The sequence below is a fragment of the Colobus angolensis genome, unplaced genomic scaffold, assembly GCF_000951035.1.
Source record: "Colobus angolensis palliatus isolate OR3802 unplaced genomic scaffold, Cang.pa_1.0 Scaffold472, whole genome shotgun sequence".
Taxonomy (NCBI): Eukaryota; Metazoa; Chordata; class Mammalia; order Primates; family Cercopithecidae; genus Colobus; species Colobus angolensis.
In genome coordinates this window covers 812928-839160 of record NW_012118177.1, presented here as the reverse complement: position 1 = coordinate 839160, position 26233 = coordinate 812928, and the positions used below count along the sequence as shown (strand labels likewise).

General features: G+C 37.9%; 2 protein-coding genes across 3 annotated transcripts in view; one reads left to right on the top strand and one right to left on the bottom strand.

Annotated features, from left to right (window-relative positions):
* Positions 1-16483, bottom strand: part of PIH1D3 (PIH1 domain containing 3) — a 40801-nt gene extending 24318 nt beyond the window's left edge. Inside the window, exons 1-5 of one of the 2 annotated variants that reach the window (XM_011958717.1) lie at positions 16427-16483; positions 15730-15996; positions 6877-7017; positions 3153-3225; positions 860-965 (exon numbers count right to left, since the gene is read on the bottom strand). In XM_011958717.1, coding sequence (XP_011814107.1) covers positions 860-965; positions 3153-3225; positions 6877-6999 — 302 coding nt within the window. In that variant the 5' untranslated portion in view covers positions 7000-7017; positions 15730-15996; positions 16427-16483. The remainder of the gene's footprint in view (positions 1-859; positions 966-3152; positions 3226-6876; positions 7018-15729; positions 15997-16426) is intronic. The other variant, XM_011958716.1, reaches the window with a different exon arrangement.
* A 199-nt stretch (positions 16484-16682) lies between these two features.
* Positions 16683-26233, top strand: part of NUP62CL (nucleoporin 62kDa C-terminal like) — an 82533-nt gene continuing 72982 nt past the window's right edge. Inside the window, exon 1 of the mRNA XM_011958715.1 lies at positions 16683-16843. The gene's annotated coding sequence lies outside the window, so the exon portion shown is untranslated. The remainder of the gene's footprint in view (positions 16844-26233) is intronic.

Genomic DNA, 26233 nt, shown 5'->3' with positions numbered 1-26233 from the left:
ATAAAAAATATAAATATATACATATTTACTGGATAGTTTTGTATTCAGTATTAGAAAACTTGTCAGATCACTTCCCATAGAAGTCTTTAAAAATTTATATAGTACATTATAATTTAGTAAGTGTTGGCTTTGTTTTACCCTGCTATTCTAAATAGTCAATCCAAATTTTATTTCAAAATACATATATGTAAAGCTTAGTCTATTTGACCAATAATTTCATCTATGTATATAAATATATTTTAAGGTTCATTAAAAGTATGAGTGCTTTTAAAATCATAATAAAAGGCTTTTTATAGTAATCATAAATTTCATATTTATAACTTGATTGTATTGGAAAGGCTACAAAGCAAGTCTTGAACCCTGCTTGCAAAACACACTGAATACTAAACATAATCTTAGAATATCTAGTAAACAAGTCTGGGTAATAATTGATAATTGGAGAGAGAACATAGCCTTTTACTGAAATTGTGGAACATTGAGTAATTAAAAGCAAGTCCTTGACAATAAACATGGCATTGTAATTTAGTTTGTATGAATGCTTGCAATTTAATGGGCTGGCTTTCTCCAACTGCTAGTTCCACATTATACAGCAAACTGACATTAAATATAAATGTATAATGGAAATGACTATATTTTTCATTTTTTGCTAGATAATAACTGAAAGGAAGATGTTATGCTTTATTACTTGTTTCTGCTCTAGAAGGAAAAAAATCATTAATTACACATGCTTTCTGTGTGTCACTGTAGTTTTATCTTTTATGTGGTATGTTACTTTATGAATCTTGTAAAAAATAAAATGCTATCAGATGACACAGCTAACTTAAACTCCTAAAGACATTCCTGGCTTCATTTGACTTACTCTGGGATTTCTCTAACATCCCACATATCATCATGTTCTGCTCCTTCTGGAACCTCTTCTGAATTCCAGATGTCCTCGTTATTTTCCTCACTGGTTTCAGGGTTAACTGTGAAGAAAGGGAAGATAAAGCTGAAGCTCATGCTTTTTCCTTCTGTAAATTGCTCCTGTTCTTCTTCACACTCAGTTTGGGATCATTGAAATAAAACATTATTTGTAATCACTAGCTTGTTTTCTGGTCAAAACAAGCTAAATTAGTAACTACTGACTAAATGTTTCTATCAATGCAGAACCAATACATTGTAGAATTGTAATAATAACTGTAGAGAATTTGGCAAAAGCACATAAACAAAAAGAAGAAAATAATCTACAATCCAACTGCCTGGAGATGATCAATGTTAGTATTCTGGTTATTATTCTGTTGTGTATCATTCCAGTCTCTCTCTCTCTCTCTCTCTCCATATACATATGAAAAGAAATATTATACATTTTTCCAGAAACATAAATAGGATTATATTTAAAAATATTTTTATGTAAAAGAAAAAATCACAACTACAATCAATCAGATGTAGAGAGAAATGTCTTATCTTGCATTGTTTTTACTATACAAAAACCCTTTGATATCTTTTCCATGCAAGCATGACATAATTCTCAAAATAATAATATCAATTAAAGAAACTGAAAGCAGTGGATACAATGATCATTTTTTAGTCCAGGATTTTCCTCATGTAGACACAAGCTTTAAAGAAAATCTCTACCACTTGTCCTTTATGCAGAGCTGAGCATGAGGTTGGGTTTCTGCATGTCATCTTTAAATGTTTAAAAGTGGATAGGCTCCATAGGCATGCAAAAACCCAGCTTACATTTGTTTTAACTATTGTAGCATCCAATGGAGACCTGCATTAGGTGCAGAACACTGCTTTGAGTCATTTTAAGCATTCCCAGAAATGTACCCAATTGTCAGGTTTTCAATTCTGGCAATTCTTTTGAAATTATCAGCTTCTATCTAGCATGGGCTTTGTAAAGCCTAACTACAGATTTCTATATAACATTTTACATATGAATCGTTGCCTTCAGAATTTAAAAATTATTAGACCTACATTATCAGAAATACAGGCAGCACAGAAATACATGAAATGTGAACTAGTCTGCCATGGAGCGAATATCTCTTGAGTAAGGCAAATAGCCTCTTGAGTATGTATAGCAATAATAACTGAAATTTTAAAACCATCCTTAGACCTCATTTTAGCCATTATTTTAAACATTTGTCCAGACAAATCTTTTGCAATTAACTAAAATGATGAATGAAATTCACTTCCTCTCCCTTCTTATCCTCTGGTTAATGGTGATCATGACCAACAGAATTAAAGCTTTTTATATTTTTAAAGATTTGTAAAATGTTCAACTCTGTAAAACTGTATAGCTCAAAATGCTGGGGAAATGTAAAAATATTATTTAGCCTCATTTATTGGACCTGTTTTTTTTAATAAGCAAACTCAAAGACGTTAATGTATAAGCATCTTAATGTAAGATAAAATTGTGTAGTTGCTTGTTTTATTGTCTTCTCCAAAAATCTATTAGCTCAATCAGAACAGGGACTTTTTCTGTTTTGATCTGCATTGTAGTCTCAGAGATGGTCATACTGCCTGATATACAATAGGTTCTCAATAAATATTTATTAAATAACTCAACGAATGAATTCCATGAAATTGCTAGAATATAGGAAGGTAGAATGTAAAGAAGCTAAGCATCTTGGTAAATAGACCCTAAAAAATAAAAAATGATCTAACCACACATGACTTTCTTGGTCTTCTATCTCAGAAAATATGAAGGAATGTGGATAATTCAAGGCAAATATATTTCCATTATTAGAAAAACTATTTACCTGCAGTAGTAGAGTAAAAACAGCATCTTTATATGTAAATGGCTATTTATCATTTCCATGATTATTTTAGTTCACCTTTTTTCTTTTTAAAAATTATTTATTCATTTCTCCATTTTTAATGAACAAATAAGAATTGTATATATTTATGATATACCATATGATGTTCTGAAATATGTATACACAGTGGATGACTAACTCAAGCTAATCAACATATGGATTACCTCACCTACTTATCATTTACTTGTGATGAGAATACTTAAAATCTACTATCTTAGCAATGTCCAAGTATACAATACATTGTTATTTAGTTCATCTTAATAAACACTAGTATTAGTATGTATTACTCTCCCTATAATTTTTCTACCAAGGAAAATATTATATTGTTCTATACTGCTTTGTTAAATAACTTACCTTTGAGTTCTTCTATTTGGGGTGGTCCAATATTCCCAGGACCCATGGCTCCAATAGTAGATAAACCATTTGTCTGAGGAAGGAGAAAAGGTTCACTATTCTATAATTAATACTTGTATAACCTATATGACTAGTGATACTTCAAATTTGATAGGATTTCCATCAAAAAAACTCATGGAGCTTTCCAGTTTAATTACCCATCATTGTTGTATAACAGAAAGACAGATGTCAAGTACTATTGTGAACATGCTTTCCTTGTTCTTTCAAAAAGTCTTTGGTTTAATAGACTCTAGGGCAGAATTGATCTTTGGTCAGGCTAAATCCCTAGTTCCAGCTCAGTGACTCATGTATCCCTGGGATAGAGGAATGAGCCACATTCATCTCTATGAAGGTTAGAACCAAGTATTAGTATAAAGGCATTGACACTTTTGGGGTTTAGCAGTGTCTGGTTGTAGTCAGATGGAGGACAGAGTATGTGAAAGTTTTATAGAAATAAAAACTAACACTAAGCAGAAGCTAAGTATTCAGACTTCAAATTAATCATTCAAAAGCCCTGATAACTGCTTTTACTTTTTTCCACTATAGGTATGAAACACTTCCCTGTCCCACCGCCTCATGACACTGAACTAGTGGATTTAAACAGCAACCACAAATTAATAGTCTCTAATATATGCTGATGTACTTCAGTCTTCATAAAAGTTTATTTTTCCATCTTCTGCACAAGCATGCACATCCCCAAAGGACTTGCCCTGATTCACCAATACAGGCAATCTTCGTTTTTTCAACTAAGTATAACATATATTACACTATTGTTATAGCGACACCACCTCATTGGCCTGTCTCAGGGATTTTTGATATTTCAAGAAAATCCCAATTTCTTACTAATTGTTTTTGCCGATGTCATGCCCTGTAGCACCAACTCACTCCACTGCTGGCAGTCAAAAAATTATTATCTTCTTGCCTACTGGCCAACTAGCACCTCTATCTCTCTTTTTTCAGGCCCCTGTCCTCATCTCCTAAGACTTTAGACATGTACAAAAGTTAGAATGTCTTGTTTGGGCAAGGAGAGTAGTGTCTGTCCTTGAAAGCTGATGGAACAGCTCACGTGGGTCTTTATTATGTGAAACTATTCCAAAAGTTACAAATCAGAAATTAATCTATAATATTTCAAAAGTGTCTGAGACAGTAACTATTCCTTTCCAAAAGGTGTTCCAAAAGTGCTGTCTGCAGTTAAGACATTACAGGCATTTTTATGTGAAAATCCCAAGATAATATTTGGGACTTTTTTTCCCTCTTTTTAATCACTAAAGTCATATAAATGTGTAGTACTTTTCTTAAATTATTAATCATCAGAGCAGTAATAGTCAATCAGAGTAAAGCATTTCTCAGAACATGAGGGCCTCTTGTTGAGTGCTGCCTTCCACATAAAATTAAAAGCAGTAGAAAAAAATCTTGGACTTTCATGACAAAAATTGGTATACTCTCCATGGACAGTGATTGGCTCAGAACACATAGGAATTTCAATTTATTAATTTAATGAAAATAAATGATTAAAAATAAAAATTTCAAGTTAAAAGATGGAATGGGATCGTAAAAACATTAAAAACCATCTGGCAATTGTTTTCTATTAGAACATCATTTGAGCCTTTACCATTAATCTACAGCCAATTATCTGAGCAATTTATCATTGCAATTCATGCCACTTTGTAATATGTAAGACAGAACATCCTCGTTATAATGTCTGTGAAGAGCAGTGAACCTTATTTCCCACAGGCCTTAAGATCCCCTCATGGATTTGAAAAATGACAGACACACTCTCTCCCCAATCTCCCAGATTCTTAACAAGTCATATAGAAAAGGGATAGTGTAAATGAAGCAATGTGTATGCAACTGTTGTCTTGCTGCTTTCAGAGAGCATATTTTCAAAAACACATCACTCTTGTAATCATCCCACAGTTCCCAAGATTAATACATGTTAAAAAATGAAAAGCAGTTTCTCTCCTGGAAAATGTAATAGTTCATTAGAAACATTAATTATTCTCCCACTGTTCTGATACTCTAATTTTGTGTCCTCTAATGATATCTGTACTGTAGTGTCTGAATGACCAATTATCTCAAAATTGCTTATAACCCAGATATACAGAATCATACATTATTATAGTAATTTTCCTTTATAAACTGTACAACTCAGTAATATTATGTTAGTCTCTAATCTCATAAGCACTCATCTTTCCTCCTAGAAACACCTCTAGATGCAAATAAACACCTCCAACCATAAACACCAAATGGAATAGGCTCTGTAACCAGGGTAAATCCTTATAGTTGAATCTGTCCCAGTTACAAGTTCCACTTCACTATATTCAAGGTCACTGTTTCTCAAATACTTGATATACTTTTTCTATATGGCATAACCTTACCTTTCCTAGGATGTAGGCTCCAGAAAATTATTATTCTGCTACTTCAACTAAGGTAGCAAAAATGAGCTTGCCTTCCCAACTTCACTGATACATTGTTCCTAACTTTTTCTCCTGTGTCCTGTTTGTTGTGTATAGCCAATGCTGTCCTTAACGTCCTCGTGTTTCTTTGTTCAGCCTCTACTAAGACTTTTCCCTGACTAAAACTTCCTGGTTCCTGATCCTGGCTCCAAGCTCATTCAGTTCTTTTACAAATTTTATTTCCATTTCACATCTTATTTATTCTGCCCTATTCCACCTAAGCTCTTCCTTAGGGTGGTACCTCAGTTCAGTGTCAGTCTGAGCCACTGAATTTGCTGCCTGTTCATAGCTTGCTTTTTTCTCCACATTGTGGCAAAAATAAATTTTGGGAGGAGTAAATTGATACATACGTTTGTGAAAGATGATTTATTCATGGTAAATTTGTCATATAACAAAACACTTCATTAAAATAATTTTATGCAAATTGACATATTCTGTTATAGTATGGGATTTTTTGCCCCAAATTTTGTTTGCCCTATCATAGGCAGTCTGATAGCCAAGGCTCACTGATAGTTAAGAAATAGGAGAAAGGAGAGAGGGGAGTTATATAAACGTGTTTTAATTGTTCTGGGAATACTGGCAGTAACCTTGGAGTGGTAAAAGGTCAGTTCAAGGAACTCTTCTACCTAAAATGAAGCCCATCTTGCTACTGCAAACCTTCCTGGCATTACTTATCCTGACCCCAAATGCTACTCAACTAATTAGACTCCATAACTTTATTTGTGCATTACTGGGAAGACAATCTTGGTAGGCTGAAGCTAGTTTGCCCTATTATTTGGCTCAAAAACTTTCTGTTCTGCGTTAATGTGTAGACAAATTAAAAAATTAAAGGACTGGTACTTGGGAGTCCAATTAATACTGTATAACTGAAAATATTTGTTTTATAGAAATATCGTCTAGGCTTAAACAATCCTAGCTACCACTCTGCAATGGTTGTCAGGCATTCTTTAGCCATACATATAAATGACAACATTTTGAAATGTGGCTATTGCTACCATAGTTACAGAACTATTTTCCTATTCAGTGTTCAGGTGGTTTAGAAAAATATAATTATGTTTGCTAGAAATGTACTAGAGGTTACATTGTCATGCATAATCAGCCTTGTAGCTTCCTATGAATGTATCAAATGACACAGCTCTGCTCCCACAGCTAGGTGGGAACAGGTTGTTCAAATATGGTTCCACAACTTCCCATAAACAAAACTAATTCAACTGTAAGTATATGACCACCTGTCCATAGTCAGAATCATCCTCTTCTTCAGGATTAAGTAGCTTAGAGAGGCCTTCCAGAGCTGTAACTGAAGAAACACTCTCAAAGTCCATATTTTCTGTCTCCATATTTTCAGAATCCATATTTTCAGATTCCACTATCTGAAGAAAAAGATAATTAGAAAGAGGTATTTTACTTTTCTGTTTTATTTAAGACATGAAGATGTTTTATTGTCATATCTCCCTTCTTCCCTCGGTCACGCCATTGGTTCTTATATTTCCTTGGAAATCCTTTTAAACTCCTTCAAATATATGTATTTTGCTAACTCACAGACCTGGAGCACCAAGTAAACTCAAACATTCAGCCTGCTTTACTAAAATGTCATACTCAAGCTAACAAGCACTTACTGAGCACCTACTATAGTGGTTCTTGGGTTTTAATGTGCTTAAGAATCACTTGGGGGAGTTGGTTTAAAATGCAGATTCTTAAGCCCTACCTCTAGAAAAAGTGTATGGTACATCTAGTTCTAGATCCTTGAGGAATTGCCATACTGTTTTCCATAATGGTTGAACTAGTTTACAATCCCACCAACAGTGTAAAAGTGTTCCTATTTCTCCACATCCTCTCCAGCACCTGTTGTTTCCTGACTTTTTGATGATTGCCATTCTAACTGGTGTGAGATGGTATCTCATTGTGGTTTTGATTTGCATTTCTCTGATGGCGAGTGATGATGAGCATTTTTTCATGTGTCTGTTGGCTGTATGAATGTCTTCTTTTGAGAAATGTCTGTTCATATCCTTTGCCCACTTTTTGATGGGTATATACCCAAAGGATTATAAATCATGCTGCTAAAAAGACACATGCACACGTATGTTTATTGCGGCACTATTCACAATAGCAAAGACTTGGAATCAACCCAAATGTCCATCTGTGACAGACTTGATTAAGAAAATGTGGCACATATACACCATGGAATATTATGCAGCCATAAAAAAGGATGAGTTTGTGTCCTTTGTAGGGACATGGATGCAGCTGGAAACCATCATTCTTAGCAAACTATCACAAGAAGAGAAAACCAAACACCGCATGTTCTCACTCATAGGTGGGAACTGAACAATGACATCACTTGGACTCGGGAAGGGGAACATCACACACTGGGGCCTATCATGGGGAGGGGGGAGGGGGGAGGGATTGCATTGGGAGTTATACCTGATATAAATGACGAATTGATGGATGCTGACGAGTTGAGGGGTGCAGCACACCAACATGGCACAAGTATACATATGTAACAAACCTGCACGTTATGCACATGTACCCTAGAACTTAAAGTATAATAAAAAAAAAGTGTATGATACATTATGTATCATCATTTGGGAACATATTTTTTAGACTTTTTATTTGTCTCATGTACGCTGTTTAGGCTGTGTATTCTACTAAGTGAACTGAAAAATATGTCGTTTGAGGGACATGCCCTGATGATCTGTATTCATTTCACATTTTTTTGCCTCAGGCAGGCCTGTATCTTCTGCTTTATTTCAATTCTTAATTAACCTTTGATGATGCCTAGCATTATATTGCCATTTGAGAGCTCCAATGGGTTAGTTCATTGACTTTCAATGAAAAATTGTTTTTCTGATTATAACAGTGATACTATAAATGTCTATTGTGGGCTTTTTAGGACATAATACATTAAATGTATAAGTAAGAAAAGTATAACTACCTATAATGCTACCATTCAGACAGCAGTCTTTTTAATAATCTCTGCAGTTATATTTGGAGTAGAAAGTTCAGGATCTTTAAAAATGTTAGAGGTGTCAGACTTTTATGAATAACCTTAATAAAGACTGTAGAATTAGATCTGTTGGTAGTGATTTGGGCATAAATATAATAGGAATCTTTTTTTACACTTCTGCTGACATTTTGAAAACATGGTAATAAAATTAACTCATGGGAAGTATTTCTTTAGTACTTTTATTAAATGATCTCCAAAATTTTTGCTTTGTGCCTAGAATGGTAATACAAAAGGATTCTCGAATGTGTGCTGCTACTGTCAAAATCAATCTGCATGCAGATAGTGTTTTACAAATCTTCTGGTTTTTTAAATTATGTTTTGCCATTATTTTGAAACTGATGCTAGTATCTATCAAAGACATTGAGGGTATGAAGTAAATATTAAATTGCCCTGTACCTGTAGCATAGAGGCAATATATCATAGCGGTTAGAAGTAGGGGCTCTGGAGTCAACTGCTTGGATTTGTATCCATCATTTACTTTCTTAGCTCTGTGACTTTCAGCATATTATTTAAACTCCCATTATCTAATTTTCTTTACTGATAAAATGGAGATAATAACAGTGTCTATCTTTTAGGGTTGTTACAAGAATTAAGTAGCTTAACACAAGTGAAAGAGTTTGGAACAGTGCTGGTCACAAAGTAAGCACTCAACATATGTTGGTTATTATTAGTTATTTAAAAGTTTTATTTTGCTGGGTATGACTATCATGTCTAATAATGATGTGGAATAAGTTAATGATAAAACTCATTACATTGGAAAGTCATTAAACTGGAAAAGTGAAATAAAAGGCAATAAAACAGTTTTCTCTCACAGTAGAGTCTGGTAGTCTGCAATGGAAATGAATAATTGACACAAATAAAACAAAGAGGATCCTGTTTATATTTTTAAATTCCTAGCTGATTATGTGTTCATTAAATATTTACCTAATATTAAAAGCAAAAATTTATTGTAACAACTTCAACCTTTGACAATGAAAGGAAAAAATGCATCCAGGTATCTGATGCAATTATATAATTGGTATTTTGAGTTGAGATGGTGCAAATGAGATATTTAAAAAACAAATATAGTAGAAATTGTTTATTATACCAGTATTACATACTTTTACAAAATTGTTGTGATGATCAAATTATGCAATGCAGGTGAGTTTACTAAAATAAGAAATGCTATATAAAAATATCATTATCTGACACATAGTATTAGTACCCACAGATGTTTGATCATGAGGTATGTGAAAGTTCAATGTGGGCCAATGAAAGAAGAATAAACTGGGACCAGCAAAGCTAACCCATAAGTAGGTATTCTAAAGTTCCAAATATTGTGTCTGAGGTAGTAGTCAGAATTACAATTTATGTGGTCTTATCTGCTTGGCAGAGACATGGCAGCAGGAGTTCCTGGACATGAGCAGTGCTTTAGGGCAGAAAGGTTGAAGTAATGGTTACAGGTAGAACTATTTAGGGTGAAGAAGGACGCTGGCCTATAGAAGGTGGGGAACAGTTCTTGAGGACTGTGCACAAGTTGACTGCTAGAGATGAAGGTTCAGAATAGGGCAGAATAGGGCTCAAACTTCCAGCTGGAAAAGAGAAAACACAGCAGGCACTGCGTCGGTGGCTTTCTCATGTCACCTAGGTACCCACAGTGGAGGTTATGAAGGAATGTTATGGTTCCTTTGGTACATTGGATACTGGATTTAGAAAAACCAGATTAATTCTAAATCCCTACCAGTTAGTTGGAAAAGAACTCTGGCCTGGTTCTCATTAGGTGGGAAGTAGGCCAGTGTGAGCAGTGGGAAGCTATACCTGTAGATTTAGTGTCTTTAATAACTGGAGCCGGCACATAGTCAGCAGTTGATTAATACTGAATGAAGCATGATTAAATTCATCTGAATGTTATATTTCAAAATAGTCATTTGGAAGGTTATACACTGATGTAAATTATGCTATCAATGCTCAAAATATTTTGGGATTTTTCTTTTTATTTGGAATTGTCTTCATATGTATCACCAAGAAAATAGGTATCATTATGGTATCATTTGGTTTGATTACACATCAGATCTGTCACCAAGTGATTTCTAGATATATTTAGATATCATGCCTACTTTCAAAATATGAAGGTTTTCTTTTTTGAAGATATTCAAAAGAATGTGCTACATGCCTCAAGGTGATTCTAAAACAGAAGTTTCAAAAGCAGTTTTAGCAATAACAACCACATTAGAATAAACAGATTAGCCTCCAAAAGTGACTACTTCGAAGGGGATGGTCCTCCTTGGAATGTGTACATTTGTTTTTGTTAAATTATTCACAATAATTCTTAGTAACACTTTATATATCTGATGCATATTAGGAATTAGACTCCTTGACGTCCAGTTGGACTTCCAAATTATGCTAGAATAAAATGCCATAGATTTGCACTATAGCTCAATTGAAATAGAAATATAAAAATAAAATTACCACTTTAGCCAAAGTATTTTTACCATGTCAAATGTAATAATAATCTGTAAACACAAATTAATAAATCATGAAAACAAAAATAAATAAATAAATCATGACAAGTTTGTTGATATTGTATTTTGAGAAACAAAAGAATCCCAAATATTTTGTGACTAACTAGTTAAATGGTTCAAAGTATCAAAAGAGAAAAGTAATTTGTGAATTTTTAGAAAAAAGCATTCTAAATTCAATGGAAAGGAAGATTCTACTAGCTTTTTAAGAAGTCTAACATACTAAGAATAACTTACTAAACTTGATTAAAAACATTTATTAAAGTTCATTTGACACAAGTAGATCACAGTTGAAAAACTAAAACAGGAAGACTTTTTAGGAACTACAAATGAACTATTTGTAGTGAACTATCTTTACTACAATGAACTATGCAGTGTTAGTTTATAGGTCTATCTTTTATTTCTAAATGTGATATATATTTAAGTTCATCCTGAGTCTGGCAATCAAGGTCCTTCAGGATATAGTCCCAACGTAATTTTTTGTCCTTCACTCCTATTATTCTCCTACATACTGTGTTAAAAACTAAACTGCTTATTAAACATACTCTACCATTTCCTGCCTTTGTACCTTGGAGTGTATTCTTCCTTTTGCCCTACTTGGATAGTACAGTGTAGTGATTTCTAAAAAGAAGATTCTGGCCGGGTGTGGTGGCTGATGTCTGTAATACCAACACTTTGAGAGGCCAAGGTGAGTTCATGGGTCACATGAGCTCAGGAGTTCGAGATTAGCCTGAGCACCATAGCGAAACCCCGACCCTACAAAAAACACAAAAATTAGACGGGCGCGGTGGCGTGCCCTTGTGGTCCCATCTACTCGGGGTTCCGAGGCAGGATAATAGCTTGAGTCCCAGAGATGGAAGTTGCAGTGAGCCAAGATCGGGCCACTGCACTCCAGCCTGGGAGACAGAGTGAGATCCTGCCTCAAAAATAGATAAATAAATAAAATAATGAAAATAAAAAATAAAAAAGAAGATTCTGGAGCCACACTGCCTAAAATGTTTGAATCTGGCACTGTCACTTACATAGGCCAAGAATAAATTTAAACTAAGGAAAATTTAAGAGTTTCAGTAAAAACAAAATATATTACTGTCTTTGAGAGTTGGTCATTTAGAAAATAAATTTTCTAAGCTCTTTGTTTTTCTTTCTCTCATTTTCTTTTGCTAGGCCAATGCTAATGGCAACATTTTCCAGACAGAGCCTTTGATTTTCCCACATTAACCTGAGTACTTGGGGTCTTCATGAATAGAAGCATGATTGGACCATCTACTAGCCACAATAAGCTAAAGCAACTGACACTCCAGAACCAGCTCATTACCCTAACAATGGAGCCAGTCAGAGGCTGAAAAAGTTCAACCAGGTTGGCTCCAGACCCACAGCACTTAAGCAGTATCAGTAACCTTGAGTTAAAGTCAGACTGGTTGTAAGACTGAGATCATGCTTTCTATTTTATTTGCCTCCATCCACAGTATCAATAAAAATGGCTTTTGACATCAGTTAATTGTAGAAAAGTCTAGGTAAATTAGTGAAAACTCTGAATTACAGACTATTCAAATAGATAGTAAATTTTATTAATTAAAGTATATGTAGTAAATAAAATCAGGGTGATAAAGAACCACCAAGCAGGGCTGGGCGCCGTGGCTCATCCTGTAATCCCAGCACTTTGGGAGGCTAAGGTGGGTGGATCACTTCAGGTCAGGAGTTCAAGACCAGCCTGGCCAACATGGTGATACTCTGTCTCTACTAAAAAACACAAAAATTAGCCGAGCATAGTGGCAGGCGCCTGTAATCCCAGCTACTTGGGAGGCTGAGGCTGGAGAATCACTGAAACCTTGGAGGTGGCCGTTGCAGTGAGCCAAGATCATGCCACTGCACTCCAGCTTGGGTGACAGAGAGAAACTCTATCAAAAAAAAAAAAAAATTCACCAAGCAATATCCTTTTGGAACTTGTTTAAGTAAATAGATATATCCCTATGTAAAATACTGACTTTAACACAACGATTTGAAAGTACTGAAAATCTATTTGTTCTCTAAATAAATTTGGCATTTCTTCTGCAACTTCATATTTTTTATATATTTTTTTCAATCAGCTTTCCTAGATTGAAGCAACTTTATTTATACAGTGTCTTAATTTAGCAATTCCTCCTTTAAAATTCTTCTGAGACCACAAAAGTGACATCATCTCTGCCTATGTCTGAATTAAATTATAATATACTGACTAATTGCTTTCTGCTTTGCATTATTTGATAACTATACTCATCAATGATTTCCCACCTATTAAAAATAATTAATTATGAACGTATCTTTACAATACTAAGAATGATTTCTTTTTCCTGTCTCTAACTTTCACTACCATAAAATGTACTAACTCATAAGTAACTATGGGAACTTAACAGTTTTTGTTTCAAATTTAAAATATATTTAAGGAAGATGCTTTTTGAAAGTACCTGGAATCTTTCATAGAAAAAGAGGTCAAGAAATTAAATAGTTATTGATTATTAAATTTAAAAAAAAGTGTCTTTTGGCTAGTCGCGGTGGCTCACGCCTGTAATCCCAGCACTTTGGGAGGCCAAGGCGGACGGATCACTTGAGGTCAGGAATTTGAGACCAGCTGGCCAACATGGTGAAACCCCGTCTCTACTAAAAACACAAAAATTAGCCAGGCATAGTGGCGCAGGCCTGTAATCCCAGCTCCTCGGGTGGCTGAGGCCAAAAATCGCTTGAACCCGGGAGGTGGAGGTTGCAGTCCAGCCTGGGCGACAGAGCGACACTCAGTCTCAAAAAAAAAAAAAAAAAAAAAGCACCTTTTGATTTCAGTTTTCCTCTATTTTAGTCATTTATTCATGAGGAGTCTGTACCATCCCAATTCTTTTTGAAAAGTGAGTTTTTTTTTTTTTTTTTTTTTTGGGACGGAGTCTCGCTCTGTCGCCAGGGCTGGAGTGCAGTGGCCGGATCTCAGCTCACTGCAAGCTCCGCCTCCCGGGTTCACGCCATTCTCCTGCCTCAGCCTCCCGAGTAGCTGGGACTACAGGCGCCCGCCACCTCGCCCGGCTAGTTTTTTGTATTTTTTAGTGGAGACGGGGTTTCACCATGTTAGTCAGGATAGTCTCGATCTCCTGACCTCGTGATCCGCCCGTCTCGGCCTCCCAAAGTGCTGGGATTACAGGCTTGAGCCACCGCGCCCGGCCTGTTTTTGTTTTTGTTTTGTTTTTCTTTGTTTTTGGAGACAGGATCTTGCTGTAGACCAGGCTGAAGTGCAATGGCGCGATCTCCGCTCACTGCAGCCTCGACCTCCCTGGCTCAAGTAATCTTCCCACCTCAAACCTCCCAAGTGGCTGGGACTACAGGCTGCGCCAGTGCGCCCGGCTAATTTTTGTATTATTTGTAGAGACGGGGTTTCGCCGGCTAATTTTTGTTATTACTTGTAGAGATGGGGCTTCACCGTGTTGCCCAGATGGGTCTCGAACTCCTGAGCTCAAGAGATCCCTCGCTTAGGAGTCTCAAAGTGCTGAGATTACAAAAAAATTAGTTTTTATATGGAGAGGCAAATCCTTGGTTTCTGTAGGACCCATCCTGAATTATCGAATGCTATATAGTACATTTCAGACAAACTTAATACACTTGATATATTTTTTCCTCTTTGTTTATCTATCTGAAGTCTCATACTCCATCTCTATCTAAAAGGAAGTTGGAGGGACTTCTTTTTAGATATAGGTGGAGTATGAGACCTCTTTTGTTTTTGAGACCACGTCTCACTGTCGCCCAGGTTAGAGTGCAGTGCCGCCATCACAGCTCACTGCAGCCTCGACCTCCAGGGCTCAGGTGATTCTCCCACCTCAGCATCCAGGCAGGCAGGCGCCAACACACCCGGTTAATTTTTATGTTTTTAGTGGAGACCAGGTTTCGCCATATTGCCCAGGCTGGTCTTGAACTCCTGACCTCAAGTGATCTGCCCACCTCAGCCTCCCAAAGTGCTGGGATTACAGGCAGGAGCCACCGTGCTTGGCCCGGCAAATTTTCTTGCTGTGCTTTAAATTTTCTCCCCGAGTCCTATTTTTTTTAATTTCTTTTTTTTTTTTTTTTTTTTTTTTTTTTTTTTTTTTTTTTTTTTTTTTTTTTGTTTTTTGAGACGGAGTCTCGCTCTGTCGCCCGGGCTGGAGTGCAGTGGCCAGATCTCAGCTCACTGCAAGCTCCGCCTCCCGGGTTTACGCCATTCTCCCGCCTCAGCCTCCCGAGTAGCTGGGACTACAGGCGCCCGCCACCTCGCCCAGCTAGTTTTTTGTATTTTTTAGTAGAGACGGGGTTTCACCGGCTTAGCCAGGATGGTCTCGATCTCTTGACCTCGTGATCCGCCCATCTCGGCCTCCCAAAGTGCTGGGATTACAGGCTTGAGCCACCGCGCCCCACCTTTTTTTATTTCTTTAGGAAATACAGTCTCTGTTCTGAATCCTTATCACAAGAAGCTCTTAAGGAGTGATGATTCCTCCCTCTCTGGTCAAACTAGGTTCTCTCCCTTCACTCAGATTTAATTTTTTTGGTCATACTTCCTCATCTTTTGACAGTTACAGTCAAACGACATGTAATACTTTCCCAATCAGCCCTTGGCGAGTAGTAGGTTTTGTAGGTACAAGTAGTCTCTGCACAGTACACTCGGGCCCACCAAGTGAAAGTCTGACCACGTCTCACTCCTCAGCTTATCTAACCAAGCAACACTGGAACTCTCAGGCCACAGCGTTCAAATTGTCGCACAAAGGACATTATTCACATAGTGAGTACTGGGGCCTTTTTTATATAGTGTTATATCCCCCAAAACATTTCCTAACCAAGGCATGCTAGGCCAGGATAAATCGTGTCTGCACATATAAAACAGACGGGTACAGTGGCTGCTCCAGTTTGGAGCACCCAGATCCTCCTATAAGAGAATATGGTTTACATTCCCAAATTAGTCATTATTAACGGGAAGGGAGAATCAGTAAGTGCATGTGAGAGTTGAGAGAAGACCAGTTGAGAAACCTTCAGATGTTCATTTTTGCCTTCTGACAGTCGATCAGAACCCATCTCTCACTCACATCCTATAAAACCGAGTTTTGTTAAAGCAGCGTCCCGCTTCTAGAGTCTAGGATAGCGGGATTTAGGGAACGGGTCTCCTCTACCTTGTCCAACTTGTGGCTTTTTGGGGTATCTCTCAGAGTTATGAATATCTAGAGCTTTCCCTAGTTTTTCTGATAGCCACGGCATCTGAGGACCCTGTCTTTCCCCCTCCTAAGGTTCGAGTTTCCTCACCTTGGTCAGTTTTCCGGTCTCTGGCTAGGCTCCGAAAAGACTGTGGAGAGCGCGGCGTCTCTCTGTTGCTAGGGTAACAACTTCGTTTTTGTTCCCGCCCCCCACCTGCCAACCTCCGGGTTCCCGCTTGACTTTTCTGGCCAATCATAGAAGAGTCTCATCTGAGACAACACTGGAATCGACCAATCCGAGCGCGTCCAGGTCAGGGTCACTGGTCGCCCTTTCTAGTTAACCAGGTCGACCCCTTTTAAGCCTCAGTCTGGGTTAGCTTCACTTCAGCCGGAACCTGCCCACAGAGGAGGCCGGTTCTTTCCGGCTCGAGCAGGTCCGGACCCTCCCCTCTGGCGGCTACGCTGTCTCGGAGGCTTGCTCGTATAGTTCAGGGCCGGACAGCGAGCGGCGGCGGCTGCCACTAAGGTAAGTTTGTGGGGTTTTCATTTGTCCCGTTCGTCAGCACGCTTCTCTCTCTTTTACGCTTTTCCCGCGCGTAAATTCCCGATCTGAGGACTCGATCTCCAGCCAATCTGGTGAGGCGGGGGCAGAAGGGTAGGGGCAGTGGGCCGGGGGTTGAGAAGGTTTTGCTACCGTCCTCCACGCCCCCCGCCTTTCACGTCTCCCCCACGCTACAGAAACACGTATTGTGCTTCCGTCCTGGCTTGGCGCGTGCGATCGTGTGTTTGTATGTGTGCAGGTGGGATCGCGTTTTATTCTCCTCTGTGGGCAAGCCTTCCGGGCCCCAAGTTCCCGGGGGAGCACCTGGTCAACTGCCACCTGGTTCCTGTGGGGCACTGGCTTGAGCTACGCGTCGCTCCCACTCTAGGGAAAATCGCGGCTCCGGGAGCTCTGCTTTTCCCGCCTCGGAGTGGAGAAAAGCAGGCGCGCCGCTCGCTTGCCACTGCTAGGGAATCTGGTTGTCTTAAGTTCACTTAGAGATAGAGTTGTTACTCTAGTTTGCCATAAATTCCGTGGCTTGGTTTTAAACAAAGGGGCGGCGGGGGGATGGCGTAATAAATATTTAGAGTACTTAGGACTGATTAGCCATGATCAATAGTAGGACCCCACAGATGGTTTTAATGAATGGTTACTTTTGGTTATTCAGGTATTGGAATTTGATTATAAATGAACTAAACTGCTTCCCTTCTTTCTTTATACCATGCATTTCTTAACGACCATCCCATCTGGCATAGGGGATAGTGAAGTTTGATTAATTTGTCCATTCTACTTGGATATTATCTACGGTAAACAAAAAGTGGGGATAGAATAAGGTTATTGGCTAAAGCAACGTTATTGGCCTTTTAGCCAAATTACCAATACCTTAATTCCCCTTATTACTGTGAATGATCAGAGTTTAGGTGTCTTACATTTTGCTAATTCTTTAGATACTTGTGGAGCTTAAATTATAGATATTATGCCATCTCCTTTTTCTTGCTTTTTTGTTTTTATTCTGCCTCATTGTGCATTATTCTAAGTCTGTAATGCTCAGCCGGTGTTTTTCAGACCTTTTGACTGTGACCAACAGTAAAAAATAAATTTTATATTGTGACCTAGTACACATGTAGACAATATATAACCGACAACCATTTTTACAGAAACAACACTTAACATTTACTACCTGCAATATACTCTGATAATTTCCATTACGTTTTAAAAAATGTACACCACAACCCTCTAATGATTTGTCCCTAGATCTTTGGTTTCCAAACTTGTGTGTGCACTTTATTTAAGATTTATTGAAATAAAGAATTTATTTAAAGTGCAGATTGCCCTGGCTCCCTTCAGAAATTGGTTCTGTGGTCTAGTGGGACCCAGGAAGGTATACAATATAGCATATATGAAATACTTGGTACAGTGTCAGGTGCACAGGTGTTCAGTGAATATTAGTTTTCTTCTTGGGGAACAAATGTTATTTATCTTTAGGGATATAATAAACTGTTCAAGGTTTCATCTGTCTCTGGCAAGGTGGCGTCCAATACTAAGAACTGTTTTCCCCAGGTAGAGGAAGTAGCGGGGTGGGGGATGGGTCCAGGATCTGAGATTAATCTTTAAGCAGTTGGCTTCCCTAAACAATGTCGGAAATACAGAAGCTTAGAGGCTGAGGAACACAAGGATTAGAGAGGTTCTGTGACTTTCCCAGGACCGTGTTATTAGTAAGCAGAGACAACTGAATTTGACTCCTAGTTCGGTTTTAAAGTAATGAAACTTGAGAGATCTAAAATATTTTTTAGACTACACCCAAAGGTTTCTGTGGATTTATAGCTATGAAAAATGGATGTAGTTTAGCTAATTATTTTATAATATATAGAGTGTTTTAAAACATTGGTTAAATAATTTATTAATGCAACATTGAAAGAAATTAAAGATGAAAAATCTCACTCAATTCTGCTACCATAATATAACTGATAATTCTGTTCCCCTCCTATCTTTATCCATATGTACCTATGTTTTTACATGATTGTGATCCTTTTTCGTGTACTTTTTTGTTATTTTTATTTAATACTGTTTTGGAATTTTTTTTCCATGTTGTGATAGTCTTTATCTTTTGCATTATTAACAGCAACCTAGTATTTTATAGAGTGAGTTGGCTATAATTTACTTAGCCTACCTAACCAACAACAGAAAATAAGACACTATGTGTGCTTTGAAAAGAGAGATGTAGCCAGGTGCGATGGCTCACACCTGTAATCCCAGCACTTTGGGAGGCTGAGGCAGAAGAATCACTTGAACCCAGGAGTTCAAGACCAGCCTGGGTAACATAGGGAGCCCCCATCTCTATAAAAAATATTTAAAAATTAGTCAGGCTTGGTGCCATGTACCTGTGGTCCCAGCTACTCAGGAGGCTGAGGTGGGAGGATTGCTTGAGCATGGGAGGTTGAGGCTGCAGTGAGCTGTGATTACGCCACTGCACTCCAGCCTGGGTGACAGAACAAGACCCTGTCTCAAAAAAAGAAAAAAAAAAAAAAGTAAAGGGAGATGTGCTAATATAGTTAGTTATTCCATGATGTCTTGGGTTATTTAAAATCATTTCTATAACTTGTGTCTTACGTAACAGTGAGCTCAATAGGAAGCCTAACAGGAAGGCCAGATCTAGATCTGGACCTGAGCTGGGAGTTTTTGCCCCTCTTGGATGTATGAATTTGACAATCAAGATTTCTATGTGCTAGAGCAGGCAGTGATCAGCCCTGGTGTCCTTTATACATATGAGTTAGGTTGAATATACTTTTTTACTTTTTTTTTTTTGTTTTTTTTGAGACAGAGTCTGCTCTGTCGCTCCAGCTGGAGTGCAGTGGTATGATCACAGCTCACTGAAGCCTCGACTTCTGGGGCTACAAGTAGCTGGGACTATAGGCACATGTTACCATACCTGGCTAATTTTTTTTTTTCTTTTTTGGTAGGGACTGGGTTTCACCACATTCCCCATGCTGGTTTCGAACTCCTGGGCTCAAGCAATCCACCTGCCTCAGTCTCCCAAAGTGCTGGGATTGCAGGCGTGAGCCACTGGGCCCCGTCATGAATGTTCTATTTTTTTTTTTAAAGACAGTCAAGTGAAGCCATGGGAGTGGAGAAGGAACAAAGAACTCTGTAACTGGTTGTGATTAATTAGTTGTATTAATAAATACCACTGTACTCAGACCAGCCTGAATTTACTTTTTTTACTAAGTATAGACATTTTTTAAATGACTTACTTTAAAAAATATGTGAATCACAGCAGCTTCACATAGGTTCAAGTGCCATAGTAACACTCACACTGATACTTTATGAATATCTTTTTCAAAGATTATACGAGTGTATATTAATTTATAATTTAAACAATTTTTATAAAGGAGCCAATTAAGCTGGCTGGGAGAATAAAAGCTACAATTAGTCTATATAAACATATCTCCATTTTTAAAGCACACATATAGTCTTATTTTCTGTCATTCTAAAACATTACTTCTTTAAAATTAAGAAATATTTCAAACAGAAAAATAGATTTATGCACCATCATCCATGTATCTACCGAAGATTTAACAATTGTTATAATTTTGCCACATTTTCTTTAAGGTGTTGATCTTTTTAAAGAACTAAAACATTACAGCTATCTCTTTATACCTCGTCCCAATCTCATTTCCTTCCCATCCCAGAGATACTTTTCCAAAGTTGGTACATATTTTTCCAGTCTATATTTATAAGTGCCCTGACATGCGGCCATGAATAGTTTGTAATGTATTGTTTTGTGTGTCTTTAAGATTTATATAAATGGTATAATTTATTATTCTGCAGTTTTGTTTTTCTTTTTTGAGACAGGGTCTCATTCTGCTGCCCAGGCTGGAGTGCAGCCACGTGATCTTGGCTCATTGCAACCTCCACCTCTTGGGCCCAAGTGATCCTCCCACCTCAGCCTCTGGAATAGGTGGGACCACAGGTCTACAGGTGCGCATCATCGTGCTTGGCTAATTTTTAATTTTTTTTGTAGAGACAAGGTCTCACTGTGTTGCCCAGGCTGTTCTTGAACTCCTGGGCTCAAGTGATCCTCCTGCCTTAGCCTCCCGAAGTGCTGGGATTACAGGTGTAGCCACTGTGCTTGGCCCAGCAGCCTTTTTTTTTTTTGGTCAGCAGTGTTTTTGAGATTTTTAAATGCAAATAAAGTTATTTTTTATTGCTATATAGTATTCCAATATATGACTAAATCACTTTTAAAAAAATCTCCATTCCCTTATTGCTGTTGGACATTTAGGTTGTTTTAAATATACAGATAAGATTCATATAAATCACGCAAATATTGTTATGATTCCACTTGCATGAGGTACCTAGAATAGAGTAATTCATAGACAGAAAGTAAAATAGAGGTTACCAGGGGCTGAAAGACGGAGGAAAAGGGAGTTAGTGTTCAGTAGGTACAGAGTTTCTGTTCAGGATGATGAATAATTTTTGTCAATAGATAGTTGTGACAGTTGAATAACATCATGAGTGTACCTCATACTACCAAAATTGTACGCTTTAAAATGGGTAAAATGGCAAGTATTATATGTATTTTACCACAATTAAAAAACTAAAAATTAGAAACATAAGAATTATGCTTATTTTTTCAGAAGCATATGTTTAATTGCTTTATTTTCTGTGGAGTGAGGCCATGAAAAAAGCGAACATCCTATTAAAAAATAAACTTTAAGTTATATTAGCCAGATCTGTTTTTCCTTGTAAATAATAGTTTTTGAGGTCTTTATATGACAGCTTTTCTTACTTGTATGTTTGTAAAAGGTTTTTATGATTATCATTCTTCAGAATTCTCCAGTTTTTTGTTTTTTGAGGGTTTTTTTGCTCTACTTTTCCAGAGTTTTGGGGAAGATTCTTATAAATATGGGCATACCTTTGAGGCTGTCTTTTGCATTTGACTGCTATTCACCAGTTAGTTTCCTTAGCTAGTTATTTCAAGTGTTTTACTCTCTCGCCTCCCCTCACCTACCCTCCGCTATTCCCTGCCCTCTCTTGCATTCCTCCACCCCCTTTCCAAGCAGCCATACCTCTTCCTAGGTCTTCATGCCCATACATACACTCTGCCATCCCTTGGGTCCTTCTCAGCTCCTCCAAGATTCTGTCTCTCTCTCTTTTGTTTTTTTTGAGACAGAATCTCGCTCTATTGTCCAGGATGGAGTGCGGTGGCACGATCTCGGCTCACTGCAACCTCTGCCTCCCAGGTTCAAGTGATTCTCCTGCCTCAGCCTCCTGAGTAGCTGGGATTACAGGCACTCACCACCATGCCTGACTAATTTTTGTATTTTTAGTAGAGACGGAGTTTTACCATGTTGCTCAGGCTGGTCTCGAACTCCTGACCTTATGATCTGTCCACCTCGGCCTCCCAAAGTGCTGGGATTATAGCCGTCAGTCACCATGCCCGGTCTGATTCTCCCTCTCTTGATTCTTTCTGGCTTTGGTCCCACTCACCCCTGTTTTTTCCTTTTCCAATATTGTGACTGCTAAAGTCTCTTACTGAAAATGAGCAATTTACAGTCTTCAGCAATATCACTCTTTTAACATTTGAAGAATTGATCCTCATTTTGGGATTAAAATAAAAACTTTTTCTAGGTCTTAAAATTATATTCTGACCTTAAGGCTTTGAGAAGCTATAGTATGAAGGGGGAAAAAAGAACTTAATATGAAAGATAATCAGCAAATTATACTGTTTAAGATGTTTGATATGAACTTGAAACCAACTTCACCTCTCCCTATCAATTTCTCTCTGGGAACAGAAACATTTAGAGTAAGACATTAGTAATTCAGTTTTTACTTCCAGAGTTGGCATGCATAACTATTACTGACAAATAGGGTCATTACTGTGCTTTCAGGCTTAGATTTTTCTACTTTCTTCTTGAGTACTTTTTCTGGAAGACTTTTTATCTTGGTGGTGCAAGGGGTTTCTTCTGTGAATTTGTACTTCCTTTGCGTCTCTGCCTCTCTAATTAATGATGTGTTAAACAATCATATGTATTGCCAGAGGTTGCTATTTATAGAAATGGTTTTATAACATGACTAATCATATGTGAATTTTCAGGCCAGATCTCTCAGTCATGATGTTCTTGAGAAGGTTGAGTGCCTTCGTGGAACTTGATGATTTTCAAGTAACTAGGCAGTTTAGGGAAAATGTTGCCTCTAAAGAAGAATAGTCTATTTGCTTCTAAGAAACTAGGAACAATTTTTAATAAATTATGTGACTAAGCTTCTGTGCCAGTCACCTCTTGACAGTCATTTCTCAAAGTAAATATAGGGGAATTAATCATTACTCTCAAAATCATTTATACTTTTGAGACAGAAATCCTTAAACATTATGCTGAAATGGCTTATAATAGGTACCCAGGCTTGAACTGATTTTGTTTCTGCCTTTTGACACACAGTAGATTTATCTTCCTAATGATGTGTTGCTTAAGCTAGTATTAAAATAGAAGAATTGTGTCCGGTTCCTTCACTTACTAGTTGCTTGACCCCAGGAAAGTTAGTGTCTCAGAGCGTCTGCTTCCTCAGCTATAGAATGGAGATCAAAATACCTTTTTGGTTTGTTGTTAGGTAATGAAGGTAAGGGATTTCAGTTTCAGTAAGTGCTTCCTTTTATCTTTTTCCCTTTATATTACATAAGAGAGTCTAGAACTTGAGTGGTAAAGTGGTGTGTCCTGAAATGACCTACCATCATTTATTGATTCTAGATCAGGTTTCCTACTACCGAGAACACTCCCAGAATCGATAAATAACAGTAGGTCGTACACAGAGCAGATAATTTGCATGCTGATGCATGAGCTAGATGAATAGTAATTTTTTTAAATTATAGTTTGAAATCCAGTTTATGTTCACTCTCTGGGCCAGCTGATAGTGTGTCCAGAATTGGTTCCTTCCGGTGGATTCCTGGTCTCCCTGACTTCAAGCGTGAAACTGCGGACCCTCACGGTCAGTGTTACAGTTCTTAAAGATGGTGTGTCCGGAGATTGTTCCTTCAGATGTTCGGATGTGTCCAGAGTTTCCTCCTTATGGTGGGTTCGTGGTCTTGCTGACTTCAGGAGTGAAGTCGCAGACCCTCATAGTGAGTGTTACAGCTCTTAAAGGCGGCGCGTCGGGAGTTATTCATTCCTCCTGGTGGGTTTGTGGTCTCGCTGGCTTTGGGAGTGAAGCTGCAGACCTCTGCAGTGAGTGTTACAGCTCATAAAGGTGGCACGTCCGGAGTTGTTCATTACTCCTGGTGGGTTCGTGGTCTCGCTGGCTTCAGGAGTGAAGCCGCGGACCTTGGAGGTCAGTGTTACACCTCATAAAGGTAGTGCGGACCCAAAGAGCCAGCAGCAGCAAGATTTGTTGCTGAGAGTGAAACAACAAAGCTTCCACAGCATGGAAGGGGACCCGAGTGGGTTGCTGCTGCTGGCTCTGGTGGCCAGCTTTTAGTCCCTTATTTGGCCCCGCCCACATCCTGCTGATTGTTCCATTTTATAGAGTGCTGATTGGCGCATTTACAAACCTTTAGCTAGACACAGAGCGCTGACTGGTGTGTTTTTAGAGTGCTGATTGATGTGTTTACAAACCTTTAGACACAGAGTGCTGATTGGTGCATTTACAATCCTTTAACTAGACAGAAAAGTTCTCCAGGTCCCCACCCAATTAGCTAGACACAGAGCACTGATTGGTGCGTTTTTACAGAGTGCTGATTGGTGCATTTACAAACCTTTAGCTAGACACAGAGTGCTGATTGGTGCATTTACAATCCTTTAGCTAGACACAAAAGTTCTCCAAGTCCCCACCCGACCCAGAATCCCAGCTGGCTTCACCTCTCAATAGTGCTCTATAATTATCTTTGATTTGCTGGTTCTTCACCAGCAGTGAGGATAACCCCAGCATTATATTTTGGAAAGCTTTCACATAGCACTTTACATAAAATTAAATTAGACAAGGTAATATATGCGAAGAGTCCTTTGCAAACTTATTTTTAAAATAATATTTTGGTTATTTACTTAATGGAACCGTGAGAATTTTAGAAGTGAGGAAACCGAGGCTTCAAATGCATTTAAATGACTAGAACAGTCTAGTGGGCATCAACACTCATTCAGTTGTTTTCTTTCTCTCCAGCCATTTAGTTAATGCAGTAAGCCCCATTTAGATTGGACTGCCAGGTAGGGAACATTCTGCTCATTTCTAGTAGCCCTTCCAGTGAGCTCTGATGATTTTTGGGGGCCTAGTGGGCTTTCTGCTGAGGGCATTTATCATCTAGTATTTCTTTCTTTGAATATGTGTGCTTGCATTGAGTCACCCAAGAGAGACTAAGCTGGGCTCAACATACAAAGCTGTAGTTTTGTCAGCTTTAAGCTCCTGTAGTTAGGCAGTGTGGATAAGGAGAGGTTACTTAGAAGAGGAAGAGAGGTTGTCTGGAGAAACCCAACAAGGCAGAGATAGAGGATTCCTATTGATTGCCACAGATAGGGAGTACAGAGCTGTTTCCTATTTTTTAATAAAGTAATGATATGCATAGGGAAGCTAAAGTGTGCTAAGTTCCTGTTTGTTAAAAAAGGATAGGGAATACTGATTAATTTCAGACTTTGTTTTAAAAAGTATAAATTTAAGTATGTGTTAAAAGAAATAATTCAAGAGAATGCATACAAATTAATAGAATATGTAACTTCCACACCTGGGAAAAATTAAGAGAATAAAGAAAATCTCATCAATCCAAATATGCAGAAAAAAGATAAAATATATGTAATGCCTGGCAAATAAAAAACACAAAGTAAGACGGAAGAAAAATTCAGTAGTGTCAGTAGTCACAATAAATGTAAGTTAAACTCACTAAGAGACTGTCAGATTGAATTTAAAATATTTCGGCTATGCTACTTACAAAAAACACATTTAAAATGACCCAGAAAGGTTGAAAACAAGGGAATAGAAAAAGATACACTAGGCCAATACCAACCTAAAGAAAAATGGTGAGGCAACATCAGTGTCAGACAAAATATGATTTAAGGCAGTTTAGTAATAATTAGTTACTTCATACTGATAAAGGAAAGAAAATTTACCAAGAGTCTGTTGACTGTGAACTTCATATAGGCCCCTAACAATACAGTCTTGAAATATATAAAGGAGGCCGGGTGTGGTGGCTCACGCCTGTAATCCCAGCACTTGGGGAGGCTGAGGTGGGTGGATCGCCTGAGGTCAGGAGTTTGAGACCAGCCTGATCAACATGGTGAAACCCCGTCTCTATTAAAAATACAAAAATGTCTTCTTTTGAGAAATGTCTGTTCATATCCTTTGCCCACTTTTTGATGGGGTTGTTTGTTTCTTTCTTGTATATTTGTTTGAGTTCTTTGT